Source organism: Hyperolius riggenbachi, chromosome 4 (genome assembly GCF_040937935.1).
Source record: "Hyperolius riggenbachi isolate aHypRig1 chromosome 4, aHypRig1.pri, whole genome shotgun sequence".
Lineage (NCBI taxonomy): Eukaryota > Metazoa > Chordata > Amphibia > Anura > Hyperoliidae > Hyperolius > Hyperolius riggenbachi.
The window spans coordinates 351,890,693-351,914,157 of NC_090649.1; the positions used below are offsets into that span (position 1 = coordinate 351,890,693).

Here is a 23,465-nt window from a genome sequence, read left to right on the forward strand (position 1 = left end):
AGTACAAAGTATAAAACCGGAATTGGTTTTGGCTCATACATGTTCTGGAGGGAGGGAGGGAGGGAAATGTCTGAAAGCTAAGCGCCAAGGCTGCCATACTACGGCACTAACAGTCGCACTTTGCATAATCTATTATCCCTAAGGAGACATCGAAAGGGGTGGGGTACAGAGGGAAGTGAAGGTTTGGCAGTGATGGCCCAGTTCTTCATGAAAGAAACCTGCGGTGATGGCTGATGCTGTTGAGGCTCCCGATTGCTGACATTTGGCAGTGCTGGCCAAGGTGTTTTACTTCAAAAGGTGCAGTAGTGGTCATTTCTGTGGTGGGTCCCTGCTCCTGGGCAGCATTCGGCAGGTCTGGTCAAGATAATCTGGCTGTCACAGAAGCGTCCGCCCAAAGCAGCCCTTACTTTCAGATTAGCGGCTGGCATCATGGAGGAGTAAATTGTAAAGAAGGTTCTGCACACAGACCAAGTTTAGGAACTTTGCACTTTTATTGTCCAATCACACACCAATACAGCATCTGACCGTTATCGCCAACAATGGTTTGGGGGCCAAGTCGATCCCTTTTGTCAAGGCATAGGGCAGACAAAACTATACAATCTACAGTGCACAAATCACCAATTAACATACATTCATGTCTGTGGCACATCCCCATCTCAATTGGTAACTCCCATTTTCATTATGCATGTCATTCACAATTAAAAGTGTGTTGGATACAAGTTTAAAACAATGCACATTGTTATGATAGGTTCCTGGACATGCCACTCACCTCTCATACCTGTCCGGGTGTCCCTTCCCCCTTCATCATCCTGCAATACTGTGAAATTGCTCATCTGAGCAGTGAAGGAAGTGGGCAGGGCTTCCCCACATGTCCTCATATGCAGCCAGCCAATCCTGGGCCTCCCCGGGCTGTGTCCCAATGACGTAAGTCCGCTCCCTTTGCATTCTGGGAGTGCTCATTACTTTAGAAACCTGCCACAAAAAACGGGGCTCACTGAACATAGGGAGTTAAAGTGGTGGACATCTAAAAAACAAAATTGCCGCTCCCCACCGCATTCAGATGGCGCTGTTTACTCTGCATTCACTACTGTGTTTCCCTGTGCAGAGTATTGACCAATCCCCTCCATGGGGGCGAGTTTATCAGAAACTCAGCCATTGGCCACAGATGCAATGTCCACAATGGTAAAAAGAGTGACACTCACTTCCAAGGGATTGCGTGCCCAAGCCGAGAAGCCCATACAAATGCATCACACATTACATCCTTATATAGTACCCATGTGACCCATCTACCAATAAAATCAAAATCCCAACAGCCAATCAACTTACCAGGTTTCCAGGCGGACTCAATGGGGAACTGACAGCTTTATAAGGCAAATTATATACTGACGTATGAGGTATGCAGCCGCCCATAGCGCTGCGCACATTGATTTATGGCTCTCCGCACGGCAAAACCGCTGATGTCAACAACACATGGCCGCCATCCGTCCAATGAGGACGCGCTGCGTCAAATGACGCGAGGAAGCGTGGTCAAACGCTATGGGTGGCTGCATACCTCATACGTCAGTATATACTTTGCATATAAAGCTGTCAGTTCCCCACTGAGTCCGCCGGAAACCTGGTAAGTTTGCCTGTTGTGTGATGCGTTTGTATGGGCTTCTCGGCTTGAGAAAGGGCTTGAGACCAGAAACAGAGGGGCTGTCGACGCATAGCCTAATTATTTTATTTTTTTTTCAATAAAAGAGCATATATTACTGCAGTGCCAGCCTCCATCCAATCCTTAGCTACTGTTTGGGCCAGGTGGTGCGGAGGTCCGTTGAGGCTTGGGCATGCTATCCCTTGGAAACGAGTGATACTCTTTTTACCATTGTGGACATTGCATTCTGTGGACGTACCATAGAGGATGAGCACTACGGGGGAAAATACGCCTGGACATTTACCAGACACCTTTTCATACATGGATGAATATGCAGCGCAAGTGGTGGCTAAAGCTGGTGGAAGTGCGCAATTTCTGCAAACTCCAGACTTTAAACCTCTCAAACGTGAATTAGAGATCCTAAAGTAAAAATGGGTGGAGCTTGATATGCATGCAAGGACTTTGGCGGAGTACTGCCGGACAAGGAAAATACCTCACACTTTACATTTGCAAATTTCTTCTATGATGTTTCTTGGAGATCAGAAGTTTTTTGCCACCTTTGAAAGGATCTGGAATAAGGCAGCTTTTGATACTATGATATGGACGATTGAGAGGATTCAGGATGAACTTCCAGTACTGGAGAAGAAGAGCTTATCAGTTATCACACAATTAACGGCAATATTATCAGCTGAGAAAATGCAGAGTTTCATAGATCAGTTATCAATCAAGATAACAGCACACACCAAGTTGATTGAGGAAACCAAGCATTCTAAATTTAATTGTGACGTACAAGATTATACAGAGGGTTATGTGTACTCCTAGCAAAAAATGGTTCTGCCCAACACAATACCCAAATTTAATAGACCCCTAAGACCGAAAAGGAGACTGCCATGCCCACAGAGAGGAGATCATGGCTCCTCGGCTTCAGATTTTTTGTCCTCACGGGAGAGTTCCCCTGCAGCAAGAGGAGCAGTCGGAGGGGTGGCAGTAGGGACAAATGTAAATGTTCGAAAAGAACAAACCAAGAGCCAGATGGAACTACGCAGGAGGAACCCATAGAATCAGCACAAATAGTGGTTAATATCTCTGGTCGCATTCTAACATCATCTGAAGAGAGGATTTTGAATTATGTTTTGGGTTTCTGTCCTACTAACGCACCCAATTTTTTTGGGTGTTGGATCAGGAACTATATAGATTTTTCCGGACAATTAAACTCAAGCACTTTTTTGGGACTTTCCCACAATTCACTGGTGGATATAAAGCAACTTAGGAGGAATCTATATTTACAGTAAAAGACACAGACTTAGGAATAAAATTACTTTCCTGCCGCCTAGTAATATGATTATCGATAGATTCTGTGGCATGGTCATGGAAGATGTAAAAAAAAAATGGAGTCTTCACAGAAGACTAGGATGGAATTTAATCTGACTAAGATGAACATTGTGTTTTGGAGAATCTTAAGATAAGAACTGAACTCACTATTCGGCCTGCTGACAAAGGAGAAGCAGTAGTAGTGTTAGACAGCAAGTACTATGAAGGAGAGATCAGGGGCCAATTAGCACAACCAGATGTATATTTGAAAATTCAGCAGGATCCTGTGATGTCTATACAGAAAAGAATTAAAAGCATTGTTGAAAAGGCTAGAGTCAAGGGTATCATTGATGAGGGCCTAGTGAAGTTTTTGATCCAGAACAACCCACGTACGCCTAGATTTTATACCTTGCCCAAAATCCACAAGGACCTGTGCCGTCCACCGGGGAGACCCATAGTGGCCGGCAGAGGTTCGATTTTTGTCCCTTTAGCACAGTTCCTTGACAGGATTTTGCAGCCTTTGGTAACGGCATTGGACTCTTATGTTAGAGACACTACTATGTTTTTGCAGAAAATCCAACAAATTGAGGTGGGAGTGGAGGAGCTCCTTTTGGTTACCTTTGATGTGGAGAGCCTCTACACCTCCATCCCTCACGATAGGGGTTTAGAGGATATCGACTGGTTTCTTATGACCAGGACTGATCTCTCCACAGATCGATTGTTTATTTTGGATTTGTTGAACATTGTGTTGCGTTGCAATTATTTTTCCTTTCAGGGTGAATTTTTCCAACAGCTAAGAGGGACGGCGATGGCGTCGAATGTGGCCCCGTCTTATGCAAATCTCTATATGGGCTTATATGAAGAGGCGTTTGTCTATAGTTGTCAATTGTTTTCGGCGGCATGCTAAATGTTGGCTGAGATATATTGACGACATTTTCTGTGTATGGGCGGGGCCACATTCGACCCTAGAAGCTTTTAAAGATTTGTCTCAATGCTTTGTGGAAATGAAATTGACAAGTCATGTCAGTTTAGAAAGGGTTTCATTTTTGGATACATCTATTAGTAAAGTGGGTGGAGCCCTTGTCTCTGATATCTTTATAAATAATACTGACTGTAATTCCCTTTTACATTATGATAGTTTCCATCCTCCCCATATGAAAAATGCTATCCCTAAGGGTCAGTTCATGAGACTAGAGAGGATTGTTTCTGATGAGGAAACTTTATTGAAGCGTAAAGATGAAATGGAAACAACATTTAGACAGAGGGGGTACCCTAGACAGTCAAACCAACGAGAAGCCCCTAGGGGTAGGTCCCATAAAAGTAATCTTTGTGCCTCCCATTTGTGTCCACGTATAATACCAGTAGCCAAGAGATAGGGAAGATCCTTAGGAAGCATTGGCATGTGCTAAGTGAGGCTTTCCCCCGCATCCCAGAATTTAGGTATCCGCCATTGCTCTCCTTTAAAGGGATACTGTAGGGGGGGTCGGGGGAAAATGAGCTGAACTTACCCGGGGCTTCTAACGGTCCCCCGCAGACATCCTGTGTTGGCGCAGCCACTCACCGATGCTCCGACCCCATCTCCAGTTCACTTCTGGAATTTCTGACTTTAAAGTCAGAAAACCACTGCGCCTGCGTTGCCGTGTCCTCGATCCCGCTGATGTCATCAAGAGCACACAGCGCAGGCCCAGTATGGTCTGTGTCTGTGCAGTACACTCCTGGTGACATCAGCGGGAACGAGGACACGGGCGTGCAGGCGCAGTGGTTTTCTGACTTTAAAGTCAGAAATTCCAGAAGTGAACTGGAGGCGGGGCCGGAGCATCGGTGAGTGGCTGCGCGGGCACAGGATGTCTGCGGGGGACCATTAGAAGCCCCGAGTAAGTTCAGCTCATTTTCCCCCGACCCCCCCTACAGTATCCCTTTAAGAGAGCCCCTACTGTAAAGGACAAGACTTTCCATCATTCTGATGTGACCCTGAGTGGGGAGGGAAGGAGGAGTACTTTCCCTTGTTTTGGGTGCCACATGTGTGGGCATGTGATTAAAGGGCCAGAATTTAGGCATCCTTTGAAGGGTACTAAATATCAGATTAGAGATCTTTCTACATGTGAATCAAGCTTTGTTATATATTACCTCAAGTGCCCATGCGGGCTGGGATATGTTGGAAAAACTACCCAGAAAGTGAGAGATAGAATATGCTCTCACAAGAGTGCTATTAGGAACAAAGATATGAAGCAAGTAGTCTCTACCCACTTTGCTGAACGTGGTCATACTGTGTCGCAATTGAAAGTGCAGATCGTAGATGGAGTTCCCCTTAATTGGAGGGGCAAATTAAGTAGGGATAATGAATTGTCAAAAAGGGAAGCGGAGTGGATAAGAAGATTGGGTGTGTTGGGGGAGGGGGCTTACATCGTGATTATGATCTTGGTTTTTGCATTTAGCTATCTGGTACTGTATATTTATTTGTGTATGTAATTTCTTATGTTTGCTCTTTATTGCAGAGCTTTCAACTTACTGGGGGGCGACCTCTGCAGGGAATACAGCGAGAGGTTTGAATATTATGGCTTCTGCAGAGGTAAACCTGTTCTGTTAAGAAGCTGTCTTTGCTAAGATTGTGGTAGACGGCTTTGTTTGTTTGGCACATCACAATGGCCACGCTTACCCATAGGGCCGGTGGTGGTCTCTGATTGGCCGCTTGAAGACATGTGGCCGCTGAGAGCGGCGCTATGTAACATGCAGGGCCTTTCGGTGATGTTTTGACCACGCCCTGTCGCATCATTTGACGCAGAGCGTCCTCATTGGACGGATGACGTCAGCTTGGCCATGTGTTGTTGACGTCAGCAGTTTTGCCGTGCAGAGAGCCATAAATCAATGTGCGCAGCGCTATGGGCAGCTGCATACCTCATACGTCAGTATATACTTTGCATATAAAGCTGTCAGTTCCCCACTGAGTCTGCCGGAAACCTGGTAAGTTGATTGGCTGTTGGGATTTTTATTGGTAGATGGGTCACATGGGTACTATATAAGGATGTAATGTGTGATGCATTTGTATGGGCTTCTCAGCTTGAGAAAGGGCTTGAGACCATTAACAGCGGGTTGTCAATAAATGCTTTTCAATAAAAGAGCTTATATTACTGCAGTGCCAGCCTCCATCTAATCATTGGCCACAGATGGGGAGGAGCCAAACATGGAGCTCACTACAAAAATAAAAAAAAAATAAAACAGTGGGCATGAAATAAACAAATATTCCAGCTCTCAGAGCTCCTGTGCACACTGAGGTTCTGTGAGGCCCACTCCTGCATCGCAAGCTCTACTGTGGACAGCTCAAGTCTTTTACTCCAGCAGAAGAAAAGCGAGTTTATGGAGTGTGTGGTAAAGTGCTGCCTCCTAAGCTTTCCACAGCAGTGCCTGCAATGCTGGAGGCAGCCTCACAGAACCTCGGGGCCATCAAAACGAATGTTGTAAGTGTGCACAGGAGCTCTGAGAGCAGAAATAGGCCACTATACATTACCTCAGCCGCGGATGTCCAGAGCTGCTATTTCAACTGTCCCCCCCAACATATAAATGAGCTGTCTTTCTGTCATGTCAGTAAGCTAACACCTGACATCCAGCACAATGATCAATGAAATGTAATGTCTCTCCTTATAACCTCATACAAGCCTTTTAAGTTTTTTTTTATGTTTGCTTTTTTTGTTTACAATCAGACCTCAGACAGATATTAGTTATTTATTAAACTGAAAATCTATTCATCTATATAAAATGTATAGATTCAAATCTATGTATCATTTAGCCATAGTGCCCCTTTAAGGACCAGAGCAGTTTTGCCGTTTTAGCGATGTCCCTATTCAATCAACAATAACTTTATCACTACTTTTTTGGGGACAAACAAGTCTTTCTGGGGAAAGTATTTTCTCCCAAGAATAATTTACATTTTTATGATATTTGAATCTAAAATAAATGAGGGTTTTTGCTACAGTGTGTACTTTTTGGGGGGTAAAAGTTAGGGAGAACAGGTTAATGGAGAAGTTTAATTATTTTATTATGTAGTGGGTGTGATCTTAAAAGTGGGTGAGGTTAAACAGTCTATTTTATTGTAATAGTTTTCACTGCAACCCCATCACTTTGGGTTCCCTATTACATTTCCCAACTTAACGGACGTTTGAACCAGCCATCATTTTGCCAGTGAAGTTCATACCATTTGTATTTGTAGGCTTCCTTATGCAGTCAAACAGAACAGTTTCAATAGCAGCATCCCTGGGTCGAGGGGTAGAGCCACATCACATACATATGCATGTGCCCCCTTTCTTTCTATTTTGCTGGTTGGCACAGCTGTGAACAAGCAACACGCTAACATGAAACAGCTGTTAGCTGCTCCATTCATCTCCAGGCACCTACCTTCCTCTCACTCTGTTTTGGATTGCCTGATGCACTTTGAACATGGAATAAAGCCTTAAGCAATTTCATGGAGTCCTGCAGTGCCGCCTCCTGTTCTTTTGTCTGGGGCTATACTAATATACTGAGAGAAAACAAAGGAATGGAGACTGTCCAACAATTTACTAGTAATATTTTTAGGCCAGAGAAAATGGCATCATACAACTTGATGTAAAGTCTCAAGATGGTTCATGGTGCCCATACATGGTACAGTGAAAACATTCAATTTCCCTGTTCATTCGACCAAAAAGATTGAATAGAGTGAAAATTGAAAATACTTTTTATTTTATTTTTTTCAACCGAGCAAAAACAAACTATTTCCTTTTTTGGGATAACAATTTGATCCAGACATTTTTGAAAAATCTGGGTGTTTATTTCTGAAATTGTATAATGTATGGTAGGTTGTATAAGAAAATACTATTAGATAAACCAACTTTTTCTTCATATTAGATCATTTTTCTCCGATTTTTGAAAAAAAAACGAAGTTTTGTGTATGGTATGTTGAAAAGAATTTTAAAAACTATTCAACCAAAAGGAATAATTGATCTAATTTATCTGATTGAAAAAAGTATACCGTGTATGGGCACCATAAGACAGACAATTCACCATGCATATAGCATGACAGGCGAACCAGCTCCTCTTAAAGTGAACGCACACTCATCAAGTTCTTCACATCATGGGTTGACAGAGGTAGTATCGGTAGATCATATTTGTAAGGCTGCCATGTGGTCAAAGCTGCAGAACTTCAATATTTAACGGCCATATCCATGCCACTGTTTAGGATGCACTGAGAAATAAAGAAATGTGTTAGTACACCACGCCTTTCCTGATTCAGTCCCATCAATTCATTTGAGTTGTGCCAAAAATATTTTACAACCTTGGCCCTTGAAGACTGGAGTTCTACATTCCTCTAGACCAGTGATGGCGAACCTATGAGGAGGTGGCACTCAGAGCCCTCTCCGTGGGCACGCATGCTGCTGCCTGCCACCACTGCTATATTAAAGATTTGTTTTCTTTGTCTTCATTAATAAACAAAATAATTTCTCCTTACGTCTCCCCTCCGGAAACCTCAAATCTTGTACAGCGAAGAGAGGCAGGCAGCTGAAAGAGGACTTTTTTCACCTGCCTCCTCACAGCGCATACATTTCCCCTGATTGACAATAAACTCCTAGTTCCGGCCGGCAGGGAACAGAGGCAGAGATGCTGTGGACTGGCGTTTTGAACTACGCAGTCCAGTTGGCCCCGCCCCCTAAATTCACGCTGCTGTGGAGTGGACTCTTTATGACGTCCTGGCTAAGGGAAAGTTTGTTCGGAGGAAGAGGACCTGTCTTTTGCACTTTAAAAGCTTTTCACTGTGGAGTGAGTGATTCAGTGTTTTATAATGTTCCCTAATGCTGGGCGTACATGGCTGGTTTTTGCCACTCGATTTTCCCGCTCAATCGGTTTTCCGCTTGATTCCGCAGTCAATTCTCTTATCGTCCGCTCATTTTTCTTATCTTTTTCCATTCACTGCAATCCGGAATTGAGCGGCGACACGGTCGGGCGGGAGATTGGACATGTTGGAAATTATCTATCGAGCCATCTTAATGGCTCAAAAACGAGCCGTGTATGCCCAACATAACAGTCTGTAGCTAAAAAAAAAAAAAATTACTGCATGCTTCTCTTTTTTTTTTAACTCACTCTCCCTTCTTACCACTCTTTTTCTCTCACTACCCTCCTCTCTCTCATTACCCACACTGTCTCTCACAACCCTGCTCTCTCTCACTCCCCCACAGCCCCCCCCGCCCACCCTTCCTATGCCCACCCAGAAACAGCATGTACCTACCCCGCCTGCCATTCGCACACCCATCCAGCAGCATGTACCTACCCTACCTCCTGCCCGCTGCAGCTACCTAAACTACATATGCCTTCCCAACCATATCTGCCTACCGTTACCACAGCCCACCCAGGTGCAGCTACCTAACGGCAGTCCCTCCCACCCAAACTGTAACTACCTATCTTTCCATACAGCCCGCCCAGCAACAGCTACCTATTCGCTCTACTGCATTGCTGCTGCAGCTACCTACCTACTGCCCAGCTACAGCTACCTTACCTGCTTACACTCCCTTCTGCAGCAGATACCTAATCCCTCTACCTACCTTCCCTCATTACTTACACTTTTTTTCCCCAGCTGCAACTACTTAACATCCCCACCTATCCTCCCGCCCAGCTGCAACTATCTTATCTACCGCCCTATACTTTCTTCTTTTATACAACGGCTACCTAATCTCTCTACCTACCCTCACTTCCAGTCGCAGCTACCTAACCTCCCTCCCTACCTACGCTTCCTCCCCACCTATACTCTCTCCCAGCTGCAACTACCTTATCTACGTACCTGCACTCCCTTCTGTCCTGCAGCAGCTACCTAATCTCTACCTACCCTTGCTTTCGGCCACTCACCTTGGGCTCAGCTGATTTCTCACCAACCTCCCCAGCAGGACAAAAGGGCAGCATTTGGAAATGCACTGCAGCTAGCAGCAGGGCAACTACTTGTCATTCCTGCGTAATGCAAAGACTGGTACGTGGCGTCTGCTGTACTGACAAGAGGAGAGGGCCGTGCGCAGCCTCTACAAGTGAGGAGGAACGTCATTATTGGGCAATAAAGAGCCGGACGCTCGCCAAAATTTGCTGGGCGGAGCGCCCGGCTAAATTGCTCTGGGGAGAACATGGGGGTTGGGGGTAGGTTAATTGCGGCATTTATATGAGCCTCATTTCTGCATTTTGTATGTGGGGGCGGTTGCCAGATTTCAAATGTAGTGTGGCCTTTAATGTATCAGTTGTATTTTTTTTTATTTTTTTAACTAAAACCGCAGGATTCAGTATAAATAGCTGTGCTGGCACTCTGTGATAAATATATGGATTTTGGGTTGCAGTTTGGGCTTTCGGCCTCTAAAAGGTTCGCCATCACTGCTCTAGTCCAGCAACCTTTATTAGACACTTCAATCAAACCAAGACCTGTCATTTAGAAGGAAGGTCCTACAATCCGTTATCCCACCCTAGACCGAGGGAAGACTACTACTCTGTGGTCTCTCACTGCCATCCTGAAGTAAAAAGTGAGAAAACCCCTTTTTGACCTACCGGCAGATGGTATTTCTATGCGTCTTCCAGGTTGGTCTCTATACTTCCCTCCCCCGTCTCTCTCCTTCACACTATATTTTCTATAAGTTTGCCGTGATCACTGCTGGAATAGTTCTCTGTGATGACTTAGGGTTAGATGGGGGCAGGGTTGCCAAGCGTCCCTCTATAGACGGACAATCCATCTATAATGCGTTACATTTTGTGTGTCCGTAGTTGCCCGTACTTTTAGTCAGGCATCCATCTAAAAAGTAAACACAGCCACGATCTTGTGTGCACATGTGCGCACCGTGGCTACAGGCAGCCTGGTCCCTGAAAGGACACGCCGGGAAGCAGGGCCGGGCCGAGGCATAGGCTGGAGAGGCTCCAGCCTCAGGGCGCAGTGTAGGAGGGGCGCACAATTCATTCAGCTGTCATTCCTAATTGTGTTTGAAGCAGAAAGAAATAAGAAAAGGAAATACATGGAAGTGACTATAAGCCAGATAACTAGAGATTAAGGTGTTGGGGGCCCTGGGGTGCCTCTTAGTCTAATAGCAATCAGTGTGTGACGGTTGGGGTGGATGGATGGAGGGGCGCACTTTGTTGTCTCAGTCTTGGGTGCTGGAGGACCTTGTCCCGGCTCTGCCGGGAAGCTCTGTAAGAAGCCACAGGCTTCTTTTTCCTCCGTTCCTCCTGCCCTCTTATCAGTAGTGTTCTTTCTGCTGCTTCTGCCTGTCTCCAGCCAGTGAGAGAGAGCGAGAGAAAAGCAGCCAAGAGAGCCCGAGCCCACAACTTCTGACCAGGAAGCAGCAGCAGCTGTGTAGGGGACAGAGAGAGTGAGCAGCGTGTTCAGCACTGTCTTCCTCTACCCCAGAATATAATGACAGCCAGCCCAGCCAGGTATGAAGATGTGAGGCCAATGTGTGTGACATCTGGGCTTGGTATATAGTGTGTTCTCCCCCTGCCAGCCACTTTTTGTCCAGGACGCAGCATAGCCAGCTGAGCCAGTTCACCTGTGTGTCTGGCTTAGTTAGAATGTCAGCCGCAGCCAGCTGCTATTTCTCCATGACTGATGAAAAGTGTTCCAGGGTTGGGAATGGAATTTGTGCCGATGCTGACAGCAGAAACAATGGGGGGGGGGGGGGGAACGCATGCAGCTTGTTTTCAATCCAAACTGTTTAAAGCGGAACTGAAGATTCCTTCAAATCAAAGTGTTTCACTTACCTGGGGCTTCCCCAAGCCTCCTGCAGCCATCCTGACCTGCACCAGTCCTTCATGATCCTCCGTTCTCCCGCAGCAGTGCAGTTTTGTTACTGCAGACTTGTAAGTCGACAGCAACTGGTCACAGGATGCAATAACATCCTGCAGGACAGGAACGCGAAGAAGGATATGTGGCAAGGAATCTTCAGTTCCGCTTTAAGCAGGGCAGTTGCCACAGAATGCAGGAGCCCACCCCCCAGAGCTAGTATACTGTTGTAAAGAGACTTGTGTGAAACTGGGTAGCAGATGCTGTTTCCAATTGTGGAAATGCTATGCCATTATGTGTTTTTTTTCCGGGTGAAACGCTACCGTATTTTCTGGAGAAACTCTTTGCCATTATCTGTATTTTCTGGGTAAAGCTGCTGCATTACGTGTCTTGCTGTCCAAAGGGGGTCTGCCTGTTGTACCTGAGCCTTTGTTGTTTGTGGGTGGGGGGAACTTTGTCTATTTACTTTTAAGGTCACTTTGCCTGTGTTCTGGGAGAAAACTTGGGCCCACTTTGCGTTACACTGTTTGTTACATTACAGTTAGCTCCGCCCGTATCATGATGTGGCCACACTTTTTTTTTTGTCACGGCTCGCACTCCTGTTCCAGCCCCCCCAATCAAACTGGAGAACCCAATGTGGCCCTCAAGTCAAAAAGTTTGCCCACCCCTGGATTACACTGTGAGCTCTTCAGAGGACAGTCAGTGATATGACAATGTACTCTGTAAAGTGCTGCAGAAGATTTCAGAGCTATATACATATGTAAAAATATGGTAGGACAATTATGACAGGATTAGATTGTGAGCTCCTCTGAGGACAGTCAGTGACTTGACTATGTACTCTGTAATGTGCTGCAGAAGATGACAGTGCTATATAAATGAAGCTGCAGAACTGCGATTACTACAGCAGATTGAAAAAGCTGTAAGTAAAAATGAGGTCATAATTATGGGCGACTTCAACTTTCCAGACATTGACTGGAGTATTGAGGCTACCCATTCTGGTAAAAGGACCAGTTTTCTGGCAGCACTACAGGACAATTACTTGACTCAAATGGTAACGGAACCAACTAGGGGGAATGCGTTACTGGATCTGATCATTTCTAATAGACCAGATAATGTATCAAATGTGCAGGTTCAAGAACATTTGGGAAATAGTGATCACAACATGATAACGTTTGATCTGGTGACTGATAGGCCACGGGGCAGCGGGACCACTAAAACTATGAATTTTAGAAAAGCAAAGTTCAATCAAATTAGGCAGGCACTAAGTTTGGTGAACTGGGATAATGTACTACAAGGGGAAGACACTGAAGGGACATGGCAAGCTTTTAAACTTATACTCAATCAATATTGTAGTATGTATATCCCATATGGAAACAAAATATCTAGGAATAAAAAAAGGCCTCTATGGATGAATAGAAAGGTTAAAGATAAAATGAAGAGGAAAAAGAATGCCTATAAGGTCTTAAAACAGGAGGGGACCGAGGCTGCACTAAGCAATTATAAGGAGTGCAATAAAAATTGTAAAAAAGAAATTAGGCAGGCAAAGATTGAAGCTGAAAAACAAATCGCTAAGGATATCAAATCTAACCCAAAAAAGTTTTACAAGTACATTAACTCTAAAAAAAGAAAGATTGACTGTATAGGACTCCTAAAGGATGAGGGTGGGAACTCAATGGTGGATGACCAAGGTAAGGCAGAGTTATTAAATGCTTTCTTTGCTTCTGTCTTCACAAAAGAAACAGCACTGTTGCAAACTACAGAGGCGGAAGAGTCTCAATCTTCTAACTGTAATATTAAATACTTAACACAGGAAGAAGTGAAGGTAAGACTAAATAAATTAAAAATAGACAAGGCACCTGGCCCGGATGGCATGCATCCTCGGGTCCTAAGGGAATTAAGTTCAGTTATAGATAAGCCCCTTTATCTTATCTTTTGTGACTCTCTTGCAACTGGCAGAGTCCCAGTGGATTGGCGTACAGCCCACGTTTTCCCATTATTTAAGAAGGGCAAAAAATCAGATCCAGGAAATTATAGACCTGTAAGCTTAACATCAGTTGTATGCAAACTATTTGAGGGGTTACTAAGAGATACTATACATGACTTCATAGTAGAAAATAATCTTATTTCTCAGCATCAACATGGGTTTACTAAAGACAGGTCCTGTTTGACTAACATGCTCAGCTTTTATGAGGTAGTGAATGCTAATATGGATATTGGGAATGCTGTAGATGTGATATACTTGGACTTTGCAAAGGCCTTCGACACTGTTCCCCACAAAAGTCTGGTGCAAAAGTTGAGGATGCAAGGACTGGGGAAGAGTCTGTGTTCATGGATAGGGAACTGGTTAATGGACAGAAAACAAAGAGTTGTGGTCAATGGATCGTACTCAAAATGGGAGACTGTTAGCAGTGGGGTCCCACAGGGGTCTGTTCTGGGTCCAGTGCTCTTCAATTTATTTATTAATGACCTAGTAGATGCAGTAGTGAGCAATGTTGCTATTTTTGCAGATGATACAAAATTGTGCAGAATCATCAACTCTCAGGAAGATAGTGTCATATTGCAACAGGATCTGGATAGGATGGCTATATGGGCACATACATGGCAGATGAAATTCAATGTCGACAAATGTAAAGTCATGCATTTTGGACGTACTAATGGTCTAGCACCATACAAAATAAATGGGATACAGTTGGGGACATCAAACTTGGAGAAGGACTTAGGAGTACTCATTGACAACAAGTTAAATAATCGTACTCAATGCCAAGCAGCTGCAGCTAAAGCTAACAAAATTTTGGGATGCATTAAAAGGGAAATAAAAACTCGAGATGCTAGCATAATATTGCCCCTGTTTAACTCTCTAGTAAGGCCACATCTGGAATATGGAATTCAGTTCTGGGCACCACATTACAAAAAAGATATTGCAGTTTTAGAGCAGGTGCAGAGATGAGCAACAAAATTGATACGTGGGATAGAAGGTCTCACTTATCAAGAAAGGTTAGATAAACTGGGTTTATTTAGTCTAGAGAAAAGACGCCTTAGAGGGGATCTAATTAACATGTATAAATACATCAGAGGGCAATATAATAGCTTGGCGGATGAGCTTTTTGTCCGTAGGCCTTCTCAAAGGACTAGAGGACATGATCTGCGCATGGAGGAAAAACGTTTTAGCCATTTATTTAGGAAAGGGTTCTTTACAGTAAGAGTGATTAAGATGTGGAATGCATTGCCACAGGAAGTCGTTATGGCAAACTCTATACCTGCATTTAAAGGGGGCTTAGATGCTTTCCTTGCGTTGAAAGACATCCATGGCTACAATTACTAGGTAATGCCTAATGATGTTGATCCAGGGATTTTATCTGATTGCCATCTGGAGTCGGGAAGGAATGTTTTCCCTTTAGGGGCTAATTGGACCATGCCTTGTAAGGGCCTTTTCGCCTTCCTCTGGATCAACAGGGATATGTGAGGGAGCAGGCTGGTGTTGTACTTTATACTGGTTGAACTCGATGGACGTATGTCTTTTTTTCAACCAAAATAACTATGTAACTGTGTACAAAAATCATTCAATTCCGACCTGTAACGATCGAAGATGTTACCTCTGTGGTGGAAAGCAGCGCAGCTGCTTTCACACCTGATGTCACCTCTGCGGCCACGTCATCCTTGGTGTCGCTTCTCGACTCAGGTGGGACAGGGGTCTCTGTTGCACAGCAGCTTAGGTCCACACGCCTGCGCATGGAGCAAAAGGACCTTTATGGGCGTAGGAGACAGATCAGCTGACATTGTGGTCAGCTGACTTCTACCTGTCAATCTACCTTGCAGGTTGGTTCAGCCCCTTGGGCGGGGCTGCTTGAATCTGCCTTCAGTATTTAAACCTGGAGTTGTTACTCTGTCCTTGTCTGCTGTCGTGAATACTAGTGTGTTAGCACTCAGACCTTAGATTAGTTCCGGTGTGTTTTGATCTGGGAGGAAACAAGGGATTTCACACAAGACTAGGACTTTTGTTATTTTGTATATTGTAGTGAAGTTCCTGTTGATGATAGATGTATATGCAACAATTGCGATATACATCTATTTATAGTTAGCTCATTTGATTGTATTGATTATTACTTCCTGACCAACAGATCACAAGTCGTCAAGCTGGGCAAGATCTCCTCCCAAGTAAGGTCTACTAACACAGGTGCCCCACAGGGCTGTGTCCTGTCGCCAATCCTGTTTTCCCTCTACACCAACAACTGCAGATCCACAGCAGACTCGGTCAAGGTCGTCAAATTCGCTGACGACACCACCATCATTGGCCTGGTGTCCAAAAACGATGAGCAAGACTATCGTCAACAAGTCGACAGAATTTGCCGTTGGTGCAAGGAAAACAGGCTGGTCCTCAACACAACCAAAACCGTTGACATGGTTATTGACTTCAGAAAGCAGGCCCCCATCCCACCCCCAATCTTCATTGAAGGCACGGAGGGGGAAAAGGTATCTAGTGTCCGCCTTCTTGGAACCCAGATCACCAGGGACCTGTGCTGGAAGACTCACATGGGCACCACACAGAGGAAGGCCCAACAAAGGCTCTTCTTCCTTCGCCAACTGAGGAAGTTTGGGATGGCACAGGAGCTTATGTCTAACTTCTACTCTGCCACTATAGAATCCGTCATCTGCACCTCTATCCTGGTGTGGTATGCTGGATCCTCAAACAGGGACAAATACAAGCTCCAGAGGGTCATCAGGTCGGCGGAGAGAATCATTGGGAAACCACTCCCTTCGCTTGACCTCCTCTACAACTCAAGACTGCGTTCCAGAGCACAAAGGATCGCAAACGACCGCTCACACCCAGGCCACCGTTACTTTAATGTGCTCCCATCCGGCAGAAGGCTACAGACCATTTCCACCAAGACAGCTAGGCATATGAACTCCTTTTTCCCTGCTGCCGTTAAACTCTTGAATTCCATTCACTGGCTCCCTCCGTCAGGCCGGTAGTCAGATCGTTTGGTTCCAACGATATGGGTGTTAGGTCATCCACTGGCTGTGTTCTGTTCCCCCTGCAACCCGTGTTCCTATTAGGGCCCTACTCTGCTAAGCTACACCTATGTTAATGTACAATTTACTTGCACGTGTGTTCCAACTGTAAGGCGTCATCTGCCGTGTTTTTACTGTAAGGTTTTGTCTTGGTTGCTATATGTCATGGATGTATTGTCAATGTCTTTGTTGTTGCCTTGTGTTGCCTTTTGTGTCACCTTGTGTCGCTGAGTTCCCTGTTTGTGCCAAACCCAATTCCGGGCATGACCCAGTCATGCTTGGCGAAATAAACTGATTCTGATTATTACTGATTTCCTGTGTATGACTCTGGCTAAACTCTGACTCTGATCTCGTTTTCTGATTCTGTACTTCTGCCTATCTGCCTTAAAGTTGCTGAACCTCTGCCTGATTACCGTTTACTCTTCTGTCTCACGATTCTGTTCTGAAACTAACCCCTCTGTTGCTGAACCTTGCCTGTCTGACCATTCTACTCACCAGTGGGCCCTCGCCACTGGTGAGGTGCTAGCTTCACCAGCTCCTCTGGTGAAGTCATTCATTAGTGCAGTACTGTTTGTATCTCCTGCTCCTAGGCTGCAGTACAGTTTGAATCGCCTGCTTCTCAGGTGATCATTAGTGCAGTACTGTTTGTATCTCCTGCTCCTAGGCTGCAGTACAGTCTGAATCGCCTGCCTCTCAGGTGATCATTAGTGCAGTACTGTTTGTATCTCCTGTCCTCTAGGCTGCAGTACTGTCTTAATCACCTGCTCCTCGGGTGATCACTGGGCTGCAGTACAGTCTGAATCACCCGCTCCTCGGCAGATTCTATCTCTTCAGTATCAGTATCTCCAGCTTGCTGAGGCTTGTACGCTATTATACTGTCAGTGTACTGATTGTACCTCACCAGCCCCTCTGGTGAGGTCTCGCAAAACTATTAAAGTTACGGTTCCAACAAGCACTACACTCATAGCATCCTTGTGGCTATACTAGTATTATTGGTGATTCTGCAGATCACCACATAATCAAGTATAGCGTCTGCATTATTGGTGATTCTGCAGATCACCATATAATCAGACATCTGAGTTGCAGCACCTCACCGTTACACGACCGCCTTAGTTTATGAAACTACCAACTCCAGGTACCCAAAAATTGCTCTGTCTCCCCTCAGTGCTCCCCCTCCACCATCAACCATTTGCAGCAGGTGGCGGGAGGTGAGGGAGGGGCGGTCCCCCCCCTCCCCGCCGATGTGTGGCCAATGCTCTCCCCTCATGCTGCGACCCCTCTTGCCCCACAAAACGGCCATGAACAGGCCCCAGGGGAGGCCCGCGGCTGCAAGGCTTGCAGCCCCTATTGTAGGGTTCTGCAAGCCTTGCAGCCCCTACATAGGCTTAGTTATTGGTAACTGCCTATGGGCCTGGTACCAATAAATGTGATTTGTAGATTTCTGCATCATGCATCGTTTTCCATAGCCACATGCAGAAATCTGGCTGCAGAAAAATGGATGCATCCATCCTAGGCCCTAACATAGGCCCTAACAGGGGCTTTAAAGAAGAACTCCAGTGAAAATAATGTAGTAAAAAAAAGTGCTTCATTTTTTACCATAATTATGTATAAATGATTTAGTCAGTGTTTGCTCATTGTAAAATCTTTCCTCTCCCTGATTTACAATCTGACATTTATTACATGGTGACATTTTTACTGTGGGCAGGTTATGTAGCTGCTCCTAGCTGTTTTGGCTGTTACAGACAGCTGTTAACAGCTAATTCCTGTCTGTGAACATTGTTACATTGTGGCAGTTTGCCCAGAGTACCGTGGTACCCAGAGCTTCTTGTGGGAGGGGTTTCAGCACAAAATCAGTCATACAGCGCCCCCTGATGGTCTGTTTGTGAAAAGCATTATTTTTCTCATGTAAAAGGGGGTATCAGCTACTGATTGGGATAAAGTTCAATTCTAGGTTGGAGTTTCTCTTTAATGTCAAATTATTTCTCTTAGCTAACATTTCATTTTTGTCTTTTCTTTAACCCCCAAGGGATGCCATCATAAAGTGCTTTTCCAGCTGTTTGAATTGAGGTATAAATGCAAGAAGATGACTGAATATAATCCATTATGTATTTTTCTTGAAAGAGAAATCTAATATGTATTGTTTTCTCAATGTAATGCTTTATTTACTAATGCATGTTTATGTAGTAACAAGAATATTTAAGCTTGTAAAAATATTTGCTTTAATCACGTCTATAACTTGATTTTCAGGTATTTTTCATTTCTCCACAACATTTTGTAAATCTGTACTTGGTTTTTAGAGTATTAAAAATAACATCTATTTGCTTATGCATCTAAATAATGCTTTCAAGGTTTGTTTCATTTTTTTACTTTAAATTTTATTAGATTTTTTTTTTACATGGCACAGTACAAACAGCACTATGCATCTTGACATTTTAACACAAACATAATTTTGTTAATTACATCAACAACAAAAAATAAAGGTCGGCATACAAAAGCATACAGTTTTTTCTGGTATAGTATAATGGTATAATGCAGGGTACCATGCATACAGGTAATTCAAGCTAAAGCTGGTTGGCCTAGCGGCAATCATGTTATTCAAGGAGCCTACACCCGGTCAAATATGTGCATGGTGAAATTTAGTGCGTGGGTAATCTGCTCCATGAGATAAATCCTTTTTTTTTTTTTTTTTTTTTTTTTTTTTTTTTTAACAAATCCGTTTTTATTTTAAATGTAGAACACATACAATGAGAATGAGAAACACTGAGCTCCTACATACAGGAGATTACATTCCAGTGAACATAACATCACATTTAGCAATATCATACTGAATATAGCAAAGTTCACATAAACTGGTAAAAAATACATTTCTACAAGCAACGTACATTTTGCTAAATCTTGCACAATACATGTGTATATAACATCCAGGATAACTGATATTATAGAAGTTATAATTTTCAAGTAATAGTCATGTGTAGGAGACCAGTGTCACCCAAGAAAGGAAGAGAGGAGAAAAAGGAAAAGAAAGAAAAGGGAAAGAAGAAAAAGGAAAAGGGATAGAAAGAAGAAGAGGACCACCCCTGGCCACCCACCTAAGTGTCTCTAACAGCAATAGTCCTAATTATGGTTTATAGGAAAAAATAGGAAGTATCAAGATTCCAGGTTTAAGTCAGTGGTGGAAGTATTGTCGCACCATGGTGCCCATATCTTATGGAATCTTAGTGGACAGTTACGATTTTTGGACGTCATTTGATATAATGGGAGCAGGGTCAGACTGGGACACTAAGGGCCCACCAGAGAAGTTTCAACCAGGGGCCCGCACGCCCCCCGATTTGGAGCTCAAATACCTATGCACTCTACAACATTTGCGTAGATGTTAGTGCTATATAAATACATAGTAATTTGGTTGGACATTGCACTATGATTATGGTAGGGAATCGATTGAGAGCTCTTCTAAGCACAGTACATGACTATGCAAGGGTAGCTCTAGAAATGTTTTTGTGAAGGTGGAAGGGCGGCTATGCAGGCGCTGGATTCACTGGAACGCTATGCGCACTGCAGCAAAAAAGGGGTGTGGCCATGAACTGGAACATGGACGTGTTCATGATGGAACATGGGTAGACCCAAATGTACATGTAACTAAGTAGTGGTGTTATTCACAGAAAGGGAATAGATAAACTTTAGATAAAACAATCAAGTAGTAACATGCCTCATGATAATTCATCAAGTAGTCACATGCTGCTAAATAAAAATATGAATTATTTTATCTGGAGGTGTGAGACTACTTAAAGAGACTCTGAAGCGAGAATAAGTCTCGCTTCAGAGCTCATAGTTAGCAGGGGCACGTGTGCCCCTGCTAAACCGCCGCTATCGCGCCGCTAAACGGGAGACCCTTCACCCCCAAACCCACCCCCGCAATCGTTGGTCATAAAATTGGTCGTATATTTACTCTTCCTGGAGGCAGGGCTAACTGCTGCAGCCCTGCCTCCAGTCGCGTCTATCAGCGGCGCATCGCCGCCTCTCCCCCGCCCCTCTCAGTGAAAGAAGACAGAGAGGCGAAGATACGCGCTGACAGACACGCGTGGGGCAGGGCTGCGGCGGTTAGCCCTGCCCCAACCAGGAAGAGCTCCCCCGCTGCACCGAGGGGATTTGGGGGTGAAGGGACCCCTGTTAAGCCGCGGGATAGCGGTGTTTTAGCAGGGGCACACATGCCCCTGCTATCTATGAGGTCTGAAGCGAGATTTATTCTCGCTTCAGACTCTATTTAAGTATCCAGGTTCCTAAAGGTGCATAGACACGTCGGATTTTTTCAAATAAATGGTCGTTTGGACGTAAAATCGGGTGTGTACGGTCGACGTTCACCTGATAAGACTGGTTTTGATGGATCCGCTTGGTGGATCGTTCAAATCCATTCTTGTCAGGTGAACGACCGACCGTACACACGCCCGATTTGACATCCAAAAGACCAGACATTCAAATGTCCAAATGACCGGTCGTTTGTGTATGCACCTTTACAATGAACAAACTAAATAGCCTGTATACATAAATTAAGTAGCCATGTTCCCCATAAAAATAATTAATTAGCCACACACCTCCAGATAAATTAAGTAGCCAGGTGCCTTACAATGAACAAATTAAATAGCCAGGCACCTCAAAATAAAATAAGTAGCCAAGCGGGCCCGGTATACATAAATTTAGTAGCCGTGTTCCCCAGAAAACAGAATTAAGTAGCCATGTGCCCATATATATCAGTATTGGGTAGCCAGTGCTGGCTGGGGAGGGATGGATGCTGGGTAGGGATGGATTCTGGGGAGGGCTGTACGCTTTACTGAGTGCTTAGCTGGGCAATTTGCTGGGCTATATGCAGAGCGATTTGTTGGGTGCTGGGCTGGGGCTTTGCTGGGTGCTGGGCTGGAATTATGAGATGGCACAGAGGGTGAGCATAGGGTGACACAAGGAGAATGGGTACGTGGCACGTATTTTCGCCTGAGCAGCAAGCAGCTACTGCGGATGTGCAAGGAACACACTGTTCGGGCTACCAGCGGTGGAAGGAGCGACTGTGCCCGAGTGAGCCACCGACATGCCCCTGTCGGCAGATTTGAGGATGCCAGCGCTAGATCGGTGGTGCTATGGAGGATAAGGAAGCCTCAGCTTCCCCCTCATCTGGTAAGTACCCCCTAGGGGCACGTTTACGCTACAGGTACTCTTAAAATGACAAATGTAGTGATGGTGTAGTGTTACCAAACAACACATCCATGTCTGTGACAGACATGCAGCTCAGTCATATTACATCCCACAGCACATTCTTTACATACCAATGGGATGTCAGAGACTGCAGGCAGCTCCCAGGATAAACACACTGCCCAGAAAATGTTCAGTTTCCACTTTTGAAACAGATTTGTAGCCCAGAAAGTTCAAACATACACAGCAAATCAACACTGCCTGACGCTGACTTCTGCATGAACAGAAACATGGCTGCGTATGGAGACTCAGACAGGAGAGGGAAAGAGCAGGCAGGTAACAATAGCAAATACCACTGGCAGGGCAGATCATCTAATCACACAGTGCAGCATTAACACTGGCTGGCTAGCAGCAGCAGGCAGACTTACCCTGTCCCTGCATGAAGTCTGCATCACTGACGAGCTGCACTTCAGCTGCCTCTCACCTTCTTCCTGCCTCTTCCCAGACTCTGCAGCTGTCGCTCTTCCATTCACACACTTCAATAACAGCACAGCAGATCTCCAGCAGCAGCAGGCAGACTTACCCTGTCCCTGCATGGAGTCTGTCTGTATCATGGTCGGAGGAGCTGCATTTCAGTTGCCTGTCACTTTCTTCCTGCCTCTTCTTCTCCACGGCTGTCCCACTGCTCATGTTGCTGCCAGCTGCCACTCTCCCATTCAAATTGCGCTGGGCGGTACAGTGAAGGGGCGGAGCTAAGGCAGCGTCTTTCTGCTCTGCAGGATCAGCCAGGTCAGAGGTTAGGGTATGTCCAGCATGGGCTGCGGCTCCGTATTACATTCCGGAGGTGGAGAGGGCGGGAGGCGGCCAGATCTCACTAGCGCTGCCGCTGGCCCGGCCCAGCCCAGAATGAGAGAGGAGAGGGCCCCCCTCAGGTCATGTGACAGGTGACGTCACACACTTCATAAAGGGGCCTACTGAAGTTATGAACGCTGAATGAAGTCCGACGCTGAATGGGAGAGCACGATTAATGGTACATTTCCACATATTTATAGAGGGTATCGCATCCCCCTTCCAGACCCTTAATATTTCCTTTCGTGCATAAAAGCACAGAATATGAATCAGGTATTGTGTAAAATATTGGTTCCTCAAATAATCCAAGCAACGCAAGCCTGGGCGTACACTCAGTACACTCCAAAATGTCTTAATTTTATCACAACTCCAGAACATATGAAAGAACGTGCCATTCTCGACAGAGCACTTCGGGCAAAGCTCACTATTGGTATCGCTAATTCTGTGCATTCTTATAGGAGTAAGATACGTCCGGTCCTATGTAAAAATGTAACCTGTATAAACCTGTCTCTAGCTGAGACAGAAATCTTCACAAAATCCTCTAATATGTCCTCCCAATCAGTATTATCCAGGCCCAGAATGTCTAAATTCCATTTTTCTTGACACCGGAGGATTTTTTCATTATTTTTAGACATTAGGACCAAGTAGATCACTGACAAGGATTTGTCTAGGTGTTTTGTCAAGAGGGTATTTTCAAGATCATGTACTACTAGCGTAGGT

General features: G+C 44.9%; 1 protein-coding gene across 5 annotated transcripts in view; it reads left to right on the plus strand.

Moving 5' to 3' along the window:
- SFT2D1 (SFT2 domain containing 1) overlaps nt 1-19,056 on the plus strand; it is a 515,985-nt gene extending 496,929 nt beyond the window's left edge. For all 5 annotated transcript variants that reach the window (XM_068231912.1, XM_068231911.1, XM_068231913.1 and 2 more), the window contains one exon: nt 18,745-19,056. In XM_068231912.1, coding sequence (XP_068088013.1) covers nt 18,745-18,784 — 40 coding nt within the window. In that variant the 3' untranslated portion in view covers nt 18,785-19,056. The remainder of the gene's footprint in view (nt 1-18,744) is intronic.
- Nucleotides 19,057-23,465: the final 4,409 nt, after the last annotated feature.